Genomic DNA, 18499 nt, shown 5'->3' on the forward strand with positions numbered 1-18499 from the left:
AATAATTATAAAACCGTATTGGCAGACCTCTAGTTTTGACAGCACAGCGCAATCCTGCGCAACAGTGGCGCAGCTTCAACGAGCATGAACACATATTTGTGTTCGTAAACGAATCATATGACAGCGGTCAGTTCCTTCCAAACACTACGCTACGACTCCAGTTGTAAAAACACCGTTGCAAAGAAACCCAACACAGACCTGTTAATCCAGCGTCTCAGAATGTTGGCACTGGTTAACCGCCTCCTGGACTGGTTTAAGTCTCTCTTCTGGAAAGAAGAGATGGAGTTAACCCTCGTCGGACTGCAGTATTCGGGGAAAACGACATTTGTTAACGTGATCGCGGTGAGTGTAGCACGAGTTAGTTCAATAAATCAAAGTGACTGACCGTCAGTTTAGACAAGTACACCAAGAGAGGATTGCACCTACTTTACTAAAATAAAATAAATCGAAATTAACTTCGATTTATAGTATAAGGTCAAGATGCATTTAGACACTGTCATGCTACACTTTTGGAGAAAGCTAACCGGCTAATGTTAGCTTTCAGAGGATTAGCAGTTATTTTATTGTGCGAAGTCGATTGTGGCTGTTCATTTTCGCTCTAAATTTACTGAATATAGACTGAATATAGACTCAAATGAGTTTCAGGCATGTCTGACCATTTAAACTAGTTGTTAAAAGCTCTGTTAAAGCCTAGACTCTTTGGTTTCATAGAACTAGAGAGACAGTGAAGTCTAAACTGATGGAGGTAAACTTATATAAATCAGTCTGGATTTATTAGCTCAGCTGTGTTTTCATTAAGTAGGCCTACTGCTAAAAAAAAAAAAGAAAAGAAAAAAAGAAAATAATCTGTACTGTTATCACAGTGATACAATCCAAACTTCAAGCCTTTGTGAATTTAAAAACCCAATATTTATTTTCAGCATCCAGTTGATTAACCAGAGCTTTTTGATTTGCCAGTGTGTAAAACGGGATTTGTGAAGAAGTTTTTGTTCAGGTAGTTTGGTGTTTTCCTTTGAGTTTCTTTGTGCTGATGTGAAACTGGATGCTATTTCTATGAAGCACGTGACTCGACACGTCAGACTTGTTTATCTGCTGCATAACATCAACATTCATCAATTCAATACAGACCTTAACATTAGTCACTTTAAAGACTTTCTTATCAAGTCATAAAGTTCATACTGTAATGTCTTTGAACATATGCCGGATGAGCAATTAGGATACATGCCATTTGATTCTAGTTGTATCCAGAGTATAAATTTGACTAATAAGATCCTAATAATAATAATATTTGATCTTCTGCATTGTATTGAGTTGCAGTGTTGATATGACGTACTTTGTACACCACTTTTTTTTTTTTTTTTATTTTTATTTTTTTTTATCAAGAAAAGCAGCCTTCATAACAAAATATTAGGTTATGAAGTGGTCAGCAATAGTGTTCAACAGGGAAATTGGCATAACATTTGGCGCTAATGCAATAGTGTTGTGCAATTCATTCTTCAAAGGTGAGAAAATGCTGATTTCTGGTGTTACTTTAATCTTTCCCTTCATGTGGGCACAGAAATGTCAAACAGTCTTTATCTAAAGTGGAGCTGCAGCTTTGTGCTCTTTTGTGGTACCTGTATGATGTATTTGGTAAATTTTGATAAAAGTGCCCTGTTCAGATTGTGCAGAGTGGCGCCTCAATCGTATTTCTCAATTAATTTAATTTGTGTATGTTTTTGTTTACTTTTGTGCAAAGCAATACTTTGGTGCAAATTTGATGGAGTTGCCTGCATATGCTTCTCCTTGCTCCTTTGTTTAAGCACCTTGCTGGTTAAAAGTTGATGCACTCTGCTCCTAATTTTTTCTCTATTCTGAATCTTCATTGTTGGTGTTGGTGTTGGTGGTGGTGGTGGTGGTGTGTGTGTGTGTGTGTGTGTGTGTGTGTGTGTGTGTATGTGTGTGTATATATATATATATATATATATATATATATATATATATATTAGTACCTTCCATGTTTTTTTAGTTAACATTTAGAATTTAATATACAAGCACATTAGAAAAAGTTTCTGGGTGTTTCTGTATTAGTCACAAGACTCACACTCATTTTAACTTCCTAATAAAGTGAGGTCCCCATCACATGATTTGGAGCACAAGAAAACAAGACAATATGCCAGTAGTTCAATTACATATTTTATCCCTCTTGGGTGTAGCCTAGATACCCTTAGTTTGATAATGTACCTTTTTATACAATAAAACAGCTTACAAGATTCCATTGGAGTTGCTCAAAAGGCTTAGACTTGCACTAGTTAGTGCCTCTTATGCTTGGAGCATAGAGTTTGAATGCTCCTCTTTTTGTGTGTTGCCTATACAGTGGCAAGAAAAAGTATGTAAACCCTTTGTAAGTAGCTGGTTTTCTGCATTAATTGGTCATAAAACATGATCTCATCTTCATCAGTCACAAGTATAGACAAACACAATGTGCTTAAACTAAAAACACACAAACAATTATAATATTTCATGCCTTTATTGAACACATCCCATTAAACATTCACAGTGCTGTGGAAAAAGTAAGTGAACCCTTGGATTTAATAACTGGTCGATCCTCCTTTGGCAGAAATAACCTCAATCAAGTTTTTCTGGTAGCTGCGGATTACACCTGCACAACGTTCAGAAGGAATTTTTGACCATTCTTCCTAACAGAACTGCTTCAGCTCAACCATATTCTTAGGATGTCTTGTGTGAACTGCTCTCTTGAGGTCATTCCACAGCATCTCTATTGGGTTAAGGTCTGGGCTCTGGCTGGGCCACTCCAAAAAGCAGAAAAGCAGCCCCAAATCATGATGCTTCTGCCACCGTACTTCACTGTTGGGATGATGTGTTCATGTTGGTATGCGGTGCCCTTTTTACGCCATACATAGTATTCTGGCCCCGCCTGCCGGTAGGCTTTTCCCCGCCTCTCTAGAGCTGGGGTGGGGGACAAGGGGAGGGAAAAACAAAAAAAAACAGGAGAGGGAAAGGGCGACGTGGGGCGACAGCGAGAGAGAGGAGAGAGAGAAAAAACTTGCTCGCCAGTTCCCAGACATGCCGTCGCCTGGTCCTCAATCATTCCTCCACCCTCTGGTGGATGACAGCCGCTCCTCCCCGGGTGGACCAGAGCAAGTCCTCCAACCCCTGGCGGATGGAACGCCCCTCAGCGTTCTGGTGGCTGGTAGGGAGCCCCTGGCTGTGGCTCCACCGCTCCAGGCAGACGGCAGCAACTCCTCCATCCCCCGGCGGACGGCTGCAGCTGCTCCTTTTGGCAGACGGCAGTGGCGAGAACTCCACGACAGCGCATCCTTCCTCTCTCCCTCCCGGGTTTCGACACCAATGTAACAGGGTTAAAATGGGAAAGGAGGAGGCGGGTACCGGCTGAACAGTCAAAGTAATATTTTAATTTAAACTTAAACAAAAAGACACAAAACATAAACGCACACACGGCAGCTGCATGTGGCTCTCTCTCTCTCTCAAACTGCTGCATCCCGCTGCACTTATCCCTCTCCTCGGCTGATTAGCCCAGTTGGCCTCCTCCTTGTCACAGTATAGTTCACCCAAAAATGAAAATTCTCTCATTATTCACTTACCCTGATGCCATCCCAGATGACTGTCTTTCTTCAGCAGAACACAAATGAAGATTTTTAGAAGAAGATAGAGCTCTGTCAGGTCCTTCTAATAGAAGTACTTTTATACTTCCTAAATATGACTTTTGGACCATCAAAGTGCTGGCACCCATGTACTTCTATTATGAGGACCTGACAGAGCTGTATCTTCTTCTAAAAATCTTAATTTGTGTTCTGCTGAAGAAAGACAGTCATACACATCTGGGATGGCATCAGGGTAAATGAATAATGAGAGAATTTTAAATTCTGGGTGAACTATTCCTTTAATGTGGTGTTTCACATACAACAAGCAAAGGGAAAACAGTGCAAGCTGTGAAACGGTCCTTATTATCGTTCATGGCGGCAGTCTCAGTCTCTGCCGGGCATCTCAGTAATATCGCATGTTACAAGATGTGGTCCAGTTCAAACATTTTTATTAAATATCTCTTTGATTAAATGGCATTAACAATAGTAGCACCCGTAGACTCCAGAAACATGCGTTCTTTCTCCGCTTTCCTTTCATCTCTTGCCCTCTTGAGAGAGTGCGTGTTCCCCTCAAAGTTCAAGCAGTAACAATGAAAAGTGAACTATTAGTACAATCATCCAAATAAATGAAAAGTCAGGGAAGGAATTTTTTTTAGATGTGATAATTCTTCATACAATATTAAGATACCATAATGTATTAAATATAATGCAACTATAAAAAAAGAAATACAATAAGGAATAATAATAATTATATGAAAATGAATCGATAACCAAGTGTTGAATTAAGTTTAATTGCACCTATGGGTTATCAGTTTGTCTTTAGTTTGACACCAAGCTTAATTTTTTATAGGGCTGTCTATCTTAATGTAGAGAATATTTTGTTAGCCTATATATGTTTTAAAGTCTTATTAAACATGATTTTTTAATAAGCCTTTTAAGCTTTGTTTGTCTGCAAAAACTAGGCAAAATGATATTAATGGGAAGAGGAAAATTCAGTTAATAGTGACAGTGAACAGAAAGCTTACATATAGCCATTTATGACAGAGATCCTGATAAAAGGTGAAATGATCAGGATCGGTATCGGCCGATCAAGGGACAAGAAGATCGGTATCGGCTGTAAAAATCCTGATTGGAGAATCCCTAGTATTCAATATGTACAAAAATTTTCTCAGTTTGACCTTTGAGGCAGAGTTCTTTAAAGCCCAAGATTTTCTGCATGCCTGGCATACTTGTGATTATGCTGAAGGGAATTTGTAAACCCTGGAACCTGCATTAGCAGTAGAAATCATGACATGTGACCAAAGACTATTTTTCAAATGTTTGTTTTTAGGGGGGAGGGACAGATAGTCCACCACTCAGAGCTAGTGTGTGAGAAGACTAAACATGTTGCAACATTAGGTCAACAAACACTCAATTATTTATTTTTGACCAAAATGCAAAGGCTTTTGCTTGCATCTTTAGGTGTTAGCACAAACAGAATATAACCTTGCTTTTTCATTGATCACATCAGTTTCTCTTTTTTTGTGCGCAGGCTGTAAATGCAGAAGTGCGACTGCGTGATCAGCTTGCAGTGTAGGACTGTTACCGCGGCCCTGACATTGCATCCATGGCAACCCACTAAAGTTCGAGAGCTCTAGATTTGGCTATAGCAAAGCAGACATCGGGCTCATTTGTACTTTGTTGCAATGCTCCTTGTAGGTGGAACTGACACTTATCACACATGCAAATGGGTAAAATTTGTTGCCACATTATAATTTGTAATCGCACATGCAAGCAAAACGGTCGTTTTGATTTTTTTAAGGATGTCCAAACAGATCCTCTGTGAAGCTAGACTTGAAGGGTTTTTTTGTTTAGAGATGAACGCGCTGGAACCAAGGGTCATTATTTTAACTAGATTTGGTTATGTGCTACACTACTTGTAGTGCTCTATGATAAATTAAAGAAGGGTATTCAGCATTTGTTGCACCAAGCACTGAAATATGTAAATGCAGATGAATGAGAAATAAAGATTACAGTTTTGAACCGCAATATTAATTTATTGCGACACAGATATCAATATAATATCATATTGCCAGATCCCTGCTGATTTCCACACCTAATTTCTGATATTAGTGTTTGTTCTGTTTATGAACTCTCACTGAGCACTTTATTAGGAACACCCGTACACCTACTTATTAATGCGATTGTCTTATCAACCAGTCTTGTGGCTGCAGTGCAGTGCAGTGCATACAGTCACGCAGATACAGGTCAGGAGCTTCAGTTAATGTTCACATCAGCCATCAGAATGGGGAAAAAATATGATCTCGACCATGGCATGATTGTTGGTGCCAGACGGGCTGGTTTGAGTATTTCTGTAACTGCTGATCTCCTGGAATTTTCACGCAAAACAGTCTCTAGAGTTTACTCCAAATGGTGCCAAAAACAAAAATATCCAGTGAGCGGCAGTTCTGCGGACGGAAATGCTTTGTTGATGACAGAGGTCAACGGAAAATGGCCAGACTGGTTCGAGCTGACAGAAAGGCTACGGTAACTCGGATAACCACTATGTACAATTGAAGTAAGTAGAATAGCATCTCAGAACGCACAACACGTCAAACCTTGAGGCGGATGGACTACAACAGCAGAAGACCACGTCAGGCACTTTATTAGGATCAAGTGTTCATAATTAATTGCTTAGTGAGTGTCTTCTTCAGGCAAGACTTTTCTTATGTGGAGCTGACATTTTTAGATAAATGTAATGACACAGAGAAGCTGAATTTGCATAAATTCGTTCACCGCCTTCAGCAGAATAATTTTTGCTGTCTTCACCACACTTTATTAAGACTCTTGCTGAGTAGCTAAACGTTTCAGCACCTCACATCTCTAGTGGTGGTCACGAGTGAACTGATCTCTCATTATTTGTGCAGATTGATCAACAAGTGCAATGTTTACAACAAGGCCCCAATGATATGCACAGAGAACCATGAAGCTTGTACCATGCCTCTTCGTCATACTCTTCCATTGTGTCAAATTGTCCTTTTGGAGCATCTTTCACCAAACCAGCTGACTGATCTCTTTGAGTCACGAAAGCTGAAAGTGTGCAGCTATCTTTCTCCTGATTGCTAGATAGTCTGAGATACTGTTCTGACTCAGTACCCCTTTGTTCACAATTAGCTGCAAAAGCCATGCAGCAAAAACTGTTGACAGTGCAGTCCTCAATTGCCTTAGCCATATTTTGTGTATTTTATTGTAGGAAAACAGTGTACATTCTCTTCAGCTGTTTTCTACTTGCTTCAGCATGCATACAACGAGTCTAAAGTGCATGTCATCCCCCTTGTGCCTATATTAGCCATAGGCACATGAAGTGTGCAAAAGTTATTTAAAAAAAAAAAAAAAAAAGAAAAATTAAGCCTTTATACATACAGTTCTGCTTCCATTATTGGCATCATTTTTAATTATCAGACCAACACAGTTAATTTATATTGTTGGCCAATAACTAGACCTATATGGTAAATCAAATACCATGCACATTCCTACTTTTCATAGTTATTGGGCAGAGATAACCATAGAAAGTTAATTACATCTGCAGATATAAGTATGCAGTAAATGTCACCAACTGAGTAATGCATGCCAGAATACTTGGAGGTGGCTATAATCAGAATCAGAATGAGCTTTATTGCCAAGTATGCTTACACATACAAGGAATTTGTCTTGGTGACAGGAGCTTCCAGTACACAACAATACAAAAACAGCAACAAGAGTTTTAAAAAATAATTAAAATTGAATAAAAAAATAGATAAATATTGAAAAGAAAAAAGTATATATAGAATACACAATAGACAATATATATATAATGCACACGCACATACATACAGTGCATCCGGAAAGTATTCACAGCGCTTCACTTTTTCCACATTTTGTTATGTTACAACCTTATTCCAAAATGGATTAAATTCATTATTTTCCTCAAAATTCTACAAACAATACCCCATAATGACAATGTGAAAGAAGTTTGTTTGAAATCTTTGCAAATTTATTAAAAATAAAAAAACGAAAAAAAAAAAAAAATCACATAAGTATTCACAGCCTTTGTTCAGTACTTTGTTGAAGCATCTTTGGTACCAATTACAGCCTCAAGTCTTTTTGAGTATGATGCTACAAGCTTGGCACACCTATTTTTGGGCAGTTTCTCCCATTCTTCTTTGCAGGACCTCTCGAGCTCCATCAGGTTGGATGGGGAGCATCGGTGCACAGCCATTTTCAGATCTCTCCAGAGATGTTCAATCGGGTTCAAGTCTGGGGTCTGGCTGGGCCACTCAGGGACATTCACAGAGTTGTCCCGTAGCCACTCCTTTGTTATCTTGGCTGTGTGCTTAGGGTCGTTGTCCTGTTGGAAGATGAACCTTCACCCCAGTCTGAGGTCCAGAGCACTCTGGAGCAGGTTTTCATCAAGGATGTCTCTGTACATTGCTGCATTCATCTTTCCCTCGATTCTGACTAGTCTCCCAGTTCCTGCCGTTGGAAAAACATCCCCACAGCATGATGCTGCCACCACCATGCTTCACTGTATGGATGGTATTGGCCAGGTGATGAGCGGTGCCTGGTTTCCTCCAGACATGACGCTTGTCATTCAGGCCAAAGAGTTCAATCTTTGTTTCTCATGGTCTGAGAGTCCTTCAGGTGCCTTTTGGCAAACTCCAGGCGGGCTGTCATGTGCCCTTTTACTGAGGAGTGGCTTCCGTCTGGCCACTCTACCATACAGGCCTGATTGGTGGAGTGCTGCAGAGATGGTTGTTCTTCTGGAAGGTTCTCCTCTCTCCACAGAGAAATGCTGGAGCTCTGTCAGAGTGACCATCGGGTTCATGGTCACCTCCCTGACTAAGGCCCTTCTCCCCCGATCACTCAGTTTGGCCAGGCAGCCAGCTCTAGGAAGAGTCCTGGTAGTTCCAAACTTCTTCCATTTACGGATGATGGAGGCCACTGTGCTCATTGGGGAAAAACTGTTCCTGTGCCTGATGGTTCTGGTGCTCGGAGCTCTGAAGCGTCGGCCAGAAGGCAACAGTTCAAAAAGGTAGTGGGCAGGGTGAGTGGGGTCCAGAGTGATTTTTCCAGCCTTTTTCCTTACTCTGGAAGTGAATAGTTCTTGAAGGGAGGGCAGGGGCAACCAGTAATCCTCTCAGCAGTCCGAACTGTCCTTTGTAGTCTTCTGATATCTGATTTCATAGCTGAACCAAAACAGTCAGTTATTGAAGTGCAGAGGACAGACTCAGTAACTGCTGAGTAGAACTGTATCAGCAGCGCCTGTGGCAGGTAGAACTTCCTCAGCTGGCGAAAGAAGTACAACCTCTGCTGGGCCTTTTTCGCCTATAATGTTCAGAAAGAAAGTTTTACTGGCACCAGCTTGACAATTAAGTGTGTGTGTGTGTGTGTGTGTGTGTGTGTGTGTGTGTGTGTGTGTGTGTGTGTATGTGTGTGACAAAGCAGACCACCTCAAAACAGAGTCATAACATGAGAGGTGGTCTTGTGGTTTAGACATGTATGAATTCTAATAGTCCTATTAGGCTGACAGTATAGAAAAATGTCTTTGAGTGGATAGTTTGAATGAACATGAAGAAACAAAATACATTTTGGAGACATGAGGTCAAATGAATTTTATCAGAGCCTCAAAATCACTTTGTACCATTTAATATTCTACAAATAGCCCTTTCCTTCATGTGTGTAAAACCAGTGTTTGGTGCCATGATGGTTTGAATTGCAAGGTTTTTTTAATTTTCTTTTTTCTTTTTCATATTGGCACAAAAACTTCTATTGGGCACCAGAGCGGGGTTAACCACATTCGATCTGTTCGGAAATTTCCTTTAGGTGGCTCGGGGTCTTTTTGTTCATGAACTTTCAATATGAATCAGATTTATTTTTTTTATATTTCTGATGGGAAGCATTTAATGACCACTGCATGCCCACACTTAAGAGTTACAGGAAAAGCAACCAAAAAAAAAAAAGAGGTGCAGAACTTTAAAAAAAAAAAAATGGTTAAAGGAGTAATGGAAGGATTTCAGCAAGCAAGTTCATGGCAATGTATAATTTATATTAATTATCATTCTCTTTATTTCCCCTCAGTCAGGCCAATTCAGTGAAGACATGATTCCAACTGTGGGGTTCAACATGAGGAAGGTCACAAAAGGCAATGTCACCATCAAGGTTTGGTGATTAACAATTAATCTCAGTTTCACCTTATAAATCTCACATCAATTAATAAATCTCATATTCAGATGGTTACTTGACTTTTTTTTTTAATCGGTCATCAATATTTTAAGTTAAAATGTTTATGAATGTATAAGGAAAAGTGTGTATCTTAGGTCCTGTCACTATTTTATTTGTTTTACACCATTTTTAATCGCCTTTTACCTTCACTAGTTTATTTTAAATAGTACTGTCATGTGAAAATAATTTTTAAAACAACAGATATTCCATGCATTATCACTATTAGTATAAGGTCATAACTTTATGTATAGGGGTTATTGAATTGTCAGAAATTTGTTTAGTTTTTAGGACAATTATAGAATGTCACACTGAAGGACACTGCTAAAACTGCTTGAGATTTCTTGTCAACTACCCAAATACGAAGACATGTAGTGCTGATCTGATTGTTATTGTGCAGATCTGGGATATAGGGGGTCAGCCAAGGTTCAGGAGCATGTGGGAGCGATACTGTCGAGGAGTGAATGCAGTAGTGTAAGTATTTATCTGTCTGTCCTGTCTATCCACCCATCCATCTCATAAGGAAGGAGTGAAGTTTGTGACTCCCAAAGTAATAAAATGTGCAACATTTAAATTCTCTGTTTCATTTCGAAGGTACATGGTGGACGCAGCAGACCGGGAGAAGGTTGAAGCTTCCAGAAACGAGCTGCACAATCTCTTAGATAAGCCACAACTACAAGGAATCCCTGTAAGCCATTTATTTTTTTCCAGCACAAACTGCTCAAACATCTCATTACCTTCAGATTTTCAGTTCCTGCGGATGTTGTGTTTCAGGTGTTGGTGCTTGGAAATAAGAGAGATCTACCCAATGCATTGGATGAGAAACAGCTAATTGAAAAAATGTAAGAAGATCTGCACTGCAAATGCTGTAGATAATTCCCACTGCTTTTTCAATTAAAGGGATAGTTCACCCCAAAATGAAAATGTTCTGTAGAAATCTCTATACACAGTGCCAGCACTATCATACTTTGCCAAATAATATATTATGCTAATGAGATTACTCTACTAGAACAGAAAACCTAATATAATTATGATTGGGAGATTACATTGCTGGCTCTGTCTATTTGCGAAATAGTTCCATTTCACTCTTTTTAAAATCAGTGCACTATTGAGCCACCTCTTTTTATTCACTACTTAGTTCAGTAGTTTCGCTATAGTAAACTCCCCCCTAGGATCAAGAATTATTTCATGTTTTCTAAGAATGGTGAGAATGAGATGAGTCACAGAGTCTAGACCCATGTTTAACCAGCTTTCTGGATGACATAGACAGGTCATGTGGTTTGGGGGTCTTTTGACGTCGTAAGAATTACTGCCATCTATTGGTCGTATCCAGGAAATGGCTTGGAGTTGTATCTTCATTGCTTCCGCTAAGGTCCTGTTGCTGGACTACGCTCTGTTTACAGTTTTTGTTGATTTGGCTGATTGACATGCACTAAAATGAAACCTTACCTTTTGCATTGTTTTATATATTCATTCTCAATTTCTCTTTCTTTCTTTAGGAACTTGGCTGCTATTCAAGACAGAGAGATCTGCTGCTACTCTGTTTCTTGCAAGGAGAAAGATAACATTGGTAAGTTAGCATAGGTTATACACTTGACTTCCTGAGAAAAGTATATGGGAAGGCTCTTCAAATACTTTCTTATGAGGGCCAAATTTTCCCAAATGAAATCTTCCTACTTTAATTTCAAGTCTTAACATGTCGACATAAAAAATAATACACTCTGAACCTCCCGAGACCCGAGTATGTTTGCTGTGGCACTTTCCATTTCCCATTTTGATCTGTAACTAGTAGCACCTAATAAACATGCAAAAAATAAATAAAAAATTCTAGAGCAAATAGTTTTCCTAAAAATTGATGGCAACATATGTGGACAGCAGAACTAAGTTATGAAATTTTACCAAGCTGTAGAAAGTCATATTTTATTATATTTCCAAGAGTGTTGGTTATTCATTAGACATTACATCAGTAATAAGCAGAATTAATTATGATTCATAGTAATGGCCAGCATCATCCAGTGACTGCCAACCATGTTATAATAAAATTGTGCATTGTAAATTCTGAATCTATGTACTGTCTATTATCTGTTGTCCCATGTCTGCCAAACATGTTGAGTGGTCTAAACATCATAAAGATATCGTGTTTAAAAATGTTTTTATATATATCCAACATATTTTTATAAATTTCAAATAATATTCTAACATTTGAACAATTAATGTTATATATTATATACGCTATACAGTGGATATAAAAAGTCTACACACCCCTGTTAAAACAGCATGTTTTTGTGATGTAAAAAATTTAAGATAAATCATATCAGACTTTTTGCACCTTTTATTGTAAAAATTACAAAGAAGACAAAGAGAAAACTAGTCAGGGAGGCTGTCAAGAGGCCTACAGCAACATTAAAGGAGCTTCAGCTCTTTCTGGCAAGTACTGGTTGCTCCCTACATGTGACAACTGTCTGCTGTATTCTTCATCTGTCTGGGCTATGGTGCAGGGTGGCAAGACGCAAGCCTTTTCTGACGGAAAACAAAACATCCAAGCCTACAAAAACCTATATCCAGTCTCCCAAAACCATGTGGAAAAATGTGTTATGGTCTGTTGAGACCAAGATTGAACTTTTTGCCCAAAACTGTAAAAGGTATATTTGGCGCAAAAACAACACAGCACATCAGCATAAGAACACCATACCCACGGTGAAGCATGGTGGTGGCAGCATCGTGCTTTGGGGCTGCTTTTCTTCAGCTGGAACCGGGTCTTTAGTGAAGGTGGAGGGAATAATGAATAGCTCCAAATACCAGTCAATTTTGGCACAGAACCTTCTGGCATCTGCTAGAAAGCTGAAAATGAAGAGATCTTTCACCTTTCAGCATGACAATGAACCAAAGCACACATCCAAATCAGCAAAAGAATAGCTTCAGCAAAAAAAGTTTCATGTTTTGGAATGGCCCAGCCAGAGTCCAGACCTGAATCCTATAGAAAATCTGTGGGGGGACTTGAAGAGGGCTGTACACAGGAGATGCCCTCGCAATTTGACAGATCTGGAACGTGTTTGCAAAGAAGAGTGGGAAAATATTCCTAAGCAAGATGTGCCAAGCTTATAGACTCTTATCCAAACAGACTGAGTGATGTAATAAAATCAAAGGGTGCATCAATTAAGTATTACTTCAGGGATGTGCACACTTATGCAGTTAGGTTATTCTAATTTATTTTTATTTTTTTCATGTTAACATGCATGTTGATTATGTCTTCTGTCTGGCTATACTTTTGAAACAGCAAGTTAATGTTTACAGATTGTCCCATTCACTTCCATTGTAAGTGTTTCACTGCAACTTAGATTTTTGCTGTAATAAAATCAAAGGTTGCTTCAACTAAGTATTAGTTCAGGGATGTGCACACTTATGCAGTTAGGTTATTCTAACTATCCTAAGTTTTTTTTTTATTTTATTTATTTTTTTATCTGAAATGTGTCACTTTGGTTTTCAGTGGCATTGCATAGGTTGTAATTTTTACATTAAAGGTGCAAAAATTCTGATATGATTTATCTTTGTTTAATTTTTTACAAAAACCTGCTGTTTTAATAGGGGTGTGTAGACTTTTTATATCCACTGTATATATTTAAAAAGAGAAGATACTGTCTATTCTTCTTTGAAGATTCGGTTCCGTGTTTTTGAATAAGACACAATGTCATTAAAAAAATGGGCTGGCGTACCACTGTATTAACTGCTGTAGCTCTTTTTTTATGTCTGAAGATTTGTCTTTTTGTAAATTGTTTGCATAAACACTCTGGTCTGAATATGGACAGCGAATCGCAAATTGTAGGACTGTTGAGTGCTTTTGCACACTCGCTACATTGGTTTTGGCCTATGGGCCTTTAATTGATGAGTCCTCGTCTATGTCCCACATATTCGTACACACATAATCTGTAGCTTCTGTTTTGCCTGCTGTACCAGTATTGTCAATCTACTTATATGCCACTGTTTTGTCCACTGAACCTGACAGACATCACACTTCAATGGCTAATCCAGCACTCAAAATCAAGAAGAAGCTGAAAGTGTCTTCAGTGGGCCCAAGTCTATCCGATGCCATGTTACTCTCACACCACATCCTGCTCACTTTGTGAAACTGTACAGTTCTCCATCCTGCTCCCCATCACACTACCCTGCTTGTCTGACCCCATAATTCTTCTCAAGCTCCTCCTCCTGACTGCATTGGTCTTCTCAAAGATGCATCAGTCGCTAAAAGACGCTAGCCTGCAGAATGAGTTCCTCCACCTATTACAGTGTGCTGTCAGATGAACACAATGAATTCAATCCCAGCAGCTCCAGCAGTCTCCACTGGACCCACATATGGGTCTATTTTAAAACCCTTGAGAATCCAAACTTTAATATGTTCTTTCATGTTCTGCCTTTCTCTTCAGTCTGTCAGGTTATGCTCATATGAGCGTGTGATATCATTTGGAATGTTGCTTTTATTTTATCCATTTCTCTTATTCCCCCCCCCCAAATGGTGTCTCTTGAGAAATCTGTAATATTTAAATTTGCAGAGCAATTAAAAGGATAGTTCACTTAAAAGTGAAAATTCTGTCATCACTTATTTACTCATGTTGTTTCAAACCTATTTGACTCTTTTGTGGAACACAAAAGGAGATGTTTAAGAATATGGAGACTGACAGCCTCATTCACTTTCATTGCATCTTTTTTCCATACAATGAAAGAGAATGGTGACGAAGTCCTTAACATTCTGCCTAACATATCTGTTTTTGTTCCAAGGAACAAAGTAAGTCATACTGGTTTGAAACCCCATGAGGATGAGTAAATGATTTTACAGAATTTTCATTTTTGGTGAACTATGACTTTAAGTAAATAAACAGCTCAGCAGAAATGTACAAATGATGATTCAGTAAGATTTTTCAAAGGTGAGTGTTAGTATATTTGAGAGGATGAATGTATTGCTGGTAAAGATGTAGTTTTCTGCAAAGATGTTTTTGAATCCAGTTCATGAGCTGAGATAGAGAACAGGCGAATTTAAAGTGCCTTGTGCAGTGTATCTTTCCCTCAAGCTGAACAGTATACCGGGTGTGCCTGCCTGGAACTAGATCAGATGAAGATTGCTTTCTTCGAACTGCAAAACTGAAGGCATGCATTTTAAGGTAGATTATTGGACTGTTGTCGTCATCAAAATATTGATACTGAAACCCCACTATTATCAGTGCACTTTTGTAAATATGATGAACCAATAAATAGATTGTCAACATGTAGGAGGAATCATGCATTGTCGTGGCTGACTTTAATAATAATAATTATATGTACACTGTTCAGCCACAACATTAAAACCACATGCCTAATTTTGTGTAGGTCCCCCTTGTAGTGCCAAAACAGCACCAACCTGCATCTCAGAATTCTTCTCACCACAATTGTACAGTGCGGTTATCTGAGTTACCGTAGACTTTGTCAGTTCGAACCAGTCTGGTCATTTTCTGTTGACCTCTCTCATCAACAAGGCATTCTGTCCACAGAACTGCTGCTCAGTGGATGTTTTTTGTTTGTGGCACCATTCTGAGTAAACTCTAGAGACTGATGTGTGTGAAACTCCCAGGAGATCAGCAGTTACAGAAATACTCAAAACAGCCTATCTGGCACCAGCAGACAGTTGTGTGTGTGTATATATATAATATATATATATATATGGTGCCATATGGGCTGGTTTGAGTGTTTCTGTAACTGCTGATCTCCTTGGATTTTCAGTCTCTAGAATTTAATCCAAATGGTGGCAAAAGCAAAAAACATCCAGTGAGCGGCAGTTCTGTGGATGGAATCGCCTTATTGATTAGAGAGGTCAACAGAGAATGGCCAGACTGGTTCAAACTGACAAAATCTACGGTAACTCAGAAAACCGATCTGTACAATTGTGGTGAGAAGAAAATCAACTCCGAATGCTATTCTGAGATTCAGATTGGCACTGTTTTGGTCGCACGAAGGGGACCTACACAATATTAGACAGGTGGTTTTAATGTTGTGGCTGATAATAAATATATATATATTATCCAGTATGTAATAATTATATTTTAATCAAATAATAATGTACCATGTTTTATTATTTTTTATAATTATTGGTAGTTGTAGTAAATAAAGCTTTAGAGTTATATACAGTTGTGCTCAAAAGTTTGCATACCCTGTCAGAAATTGTGAAATTTTGGCATTGATTTTGAAAATATGACTGATTATGCAAAAAAAACTGTCTTTTATTTAAGGATAGTGATCATCACATAGTTGTTTGGCTCCTTTTTAAATCATAATGATAACAGAAATCACCCAACTGGCCCTGATCAAAAGTTTACATACCCTTGAATGTTTGGCCTTGTTACAGACACACAAGGTGACACACACAGGTTTAAATGGCAATTAAAGGTTAATTTCCCACACCTGTGGCTTTTAAAATTGCAATTAGTGTCTGTGTATAAATAGTCAATGAGTTTGTTAGCTCTCACGTGGGTGCACTGAGCAGGCTAGATACTGAGCCATGGGGAGCAGAAAAGAACTGTCAAAAGACCTGCGTAACAAGGTCATGGAACTTTATAAAGATAGAAAAATATAAAAAGATATCCAAAGCCTTGAAAATGCCAGTCAGTACTATTCAATCACTTATTAAGAAGTGGAAAATTTGGGGATCTCTTGATACCAAGCCAAGGTCAGCTAGACCAAGAAAGATGAATTGTTTGGGATACAAAGAAAAACCCACAGGTAACCTCAGGAGAAATACAGGCTGCTCTGGAAAAAGACGGTGTCGTTCTTTCAAGGAGCACAATACGACGATACTTGCTCAAAAATGAGCTGCATGGTCGAGTTGCCAGAAAGAAGCCTTTACTGCACCAATGCCATAAAAAAGCCCAGTTACAACATGCCCGACAACACTTGACACGCCTCACAGCTTCTGGCACACTGTAATTTGGATTGACGAGACCAAAATAGAGCTTTATGGTCACAACCATAAGTGCTATGTTTGGAGAGGGGACAACAAGGCCTATAGTGAAAAGAATACCATCCCCACTGTGAAGCACGGTGGTGGCTCACTGATGTTTTGGGGGTGTGTGAGCTCTAAAGGCACGGGGAATCTTGTGAAAATTGATGGCGAGATGAATGCAGCATGTTATCAGAAAATAATGGCAGACAATTTGCATTCTTCTGCATGAAAGCTGCGCATGGGACGCTCTTGGACATTCCAGCACGACAATGACCCTAAGCACAAGGCCAAGTTGACCCTCCAGTGGTTACAGCAGAAAAAGGTGAAGGTCCTGCAGTGGCCATCACCTGACCTTAATATCATCGAACCACTCTGTGGAGATCTCAAACGTGCGGTTCATGCAAGATGACCAAAGACTTTGCATGACCTGGAGGCATTTTGCCAAGACGAATTGGCAGCTATACCACCTGCAAGAATTTGGGGCCTCAGACAACTATTACAAAAGACTGCACGCTGTCATTGATGCTAAAGGGGGCAATACACAGTATTAAGAACTAAGGGTATGCAGACTTTTGAATTGGGGACATTTCATTTATTTTTCTTTGTTGCCATGTTTTGTTTTATGATTGTGCCATTCTGTTATAACCTACAGCTGAATATGAATCCCATAAGAAATAAAAGAAATGTGTTTTGCCTGCTCACTCATGTTTTCTTTAAAAATGGTACATATATTACCAATTCTCCAAGGGTATGCAAACTTTTGAGCACAACTGTAGCACCTTTTAAAAAAAAAAAAAAAAAAAAAAAGTTGTTTACAAATGTTCATATACATTGAATAAGAGAGAAAAAATAGACAATAAAATGCATAAACACATCGAAGAAGGTAAAGGTAGTAGTAATCGAGGCGGTGCTACTGTATAAACTTTGAAGATAAGACTTAATGTACACTGTTAGATTCATAGGGCGCACCACACTTGTGGTTTTCTTATTGGTTCAGAATGGTTTAAGTTTAGCCAGAACCTACAAGGTTAGCCAAACAAAACAACGCAGCGGTACACTGGCGAGGAGACAAGTGGCCGTTATTTTTAAATGGATGTTTATGGAGGAGATGCTTCAGTACGCTGAATAAACTGCTTTTGTGAGGAAACAGCTCATCAATTAATGAATTGACCGTTTGTCCGCAATCGTCAACATGTTTTACACTAAGCAATCCTTTCGTAGTGAACTATGTGTGACGATTACTACTATAAAATTGCTGTTTTATAAGACAAGACTTTGACAATTTTGCGACAGGTAGGTGAAAGTTTACGGCTCAACCCATCTAGTTGAATGGTATCCGCAAACGATGATTTACTGTCGTAAAACTCTCAATGCAGTTCATTGACGTCAGGGCAATTACACTATTGCCTTATAAGACTTTATGCTTTAATTTTTATCACAGAGAGAGTACAGAGGATGTTTAGCACGGAGCCAGCATAATACAGAAAACTAGATAAATTATTAACAATAAGCCAAATAACTTTAGAATATAAAGTTACATATATCTCAATATAAAAGAACATATGCTTTAGCTGCCTGCGCCTGCCACGACATCTGTGCCGTTGCTTGTCTGACTGACGCCTACATCAATCATTCGCCCTTTCCGTCATGACGTTAACGGTGGCTGACCAATCAGCGTTGAGCAACAGGGAGG

At 38.9% G+C, this 18499-nt stretch overlaps 1 protein-coding gene across 1 annotated transcript; it reads left to right on the forward strand.

Annotated features, from left to right (window-relative positions):
• The first annotated feature begins 112 nt into the window (after window positions 1–112).
• Window positions 113–15111, forward strand: LOC127446316 (ADP-ribosylation factor-like protein 8B-A). Its single transcript, XM_051707128.1, has 7 exons — window positions 113–342; window positions 9702–9782; window positions 10243–10316; window positions 10437–10530; window positions 10617–10684; window positions 11342–11412; window positions 13846–15111. Exons 1-7 carry the CDS (start codon window positions 118–120, stop codon window positions 13893–13895), a joined length of 663 nt encoding a protein of 220 aa, XP_051563088.1. The 5' UTR covers window positions 113–117; the 3' UTR covers window positions 13896–15111.
• Window positions 15112–18499: the final 3388 nt, after the last annotated feature.

This window comes from Myxocyprinus asiaticus, chromosome 9, assembly GCF_019703515.2.
Source record: "Myxocyprinus asiaticus isolate MX2 ecotype Aquarium Trade chromosome 9, UBuf_Myxa_2, whole genome shotgun sequence".
Lineage (NCBI taxonomy): Eukaryota > Metazoa > Chordata > Actinopteri > Cypriniformes > Catostomidae > Myxocyprinus > Myxocyprinus asiaticus.

What these genes read in the sequence shown, in the direction of transcription:
- LOC127446316 (XM_051707128.1), top strand. Translation starts at nt 118, where the DNA reads ATGACAGCGGTCAGTTCCTTCCAAACACTACGCTACGACTCCAGTTGT. An exon ending in CATTTGTTAACGTGATCGCG is followed by an intron (nt 343 to 9,701) that starts GTGAGTGTAGCA and finishes ATTTCCCCTCAG; the next exon opens with TCAGGCCAATTCAGTGAAGA. An exon ending in CACAACTACAAGGAATCCCT is followed by an intron (nt 10,531 to 10,616) that starts GTAAGCCATTTA and finishes GTTGTGTTTCAG; the next exon opens with GTGTTGGTGCTTGGAAATAA.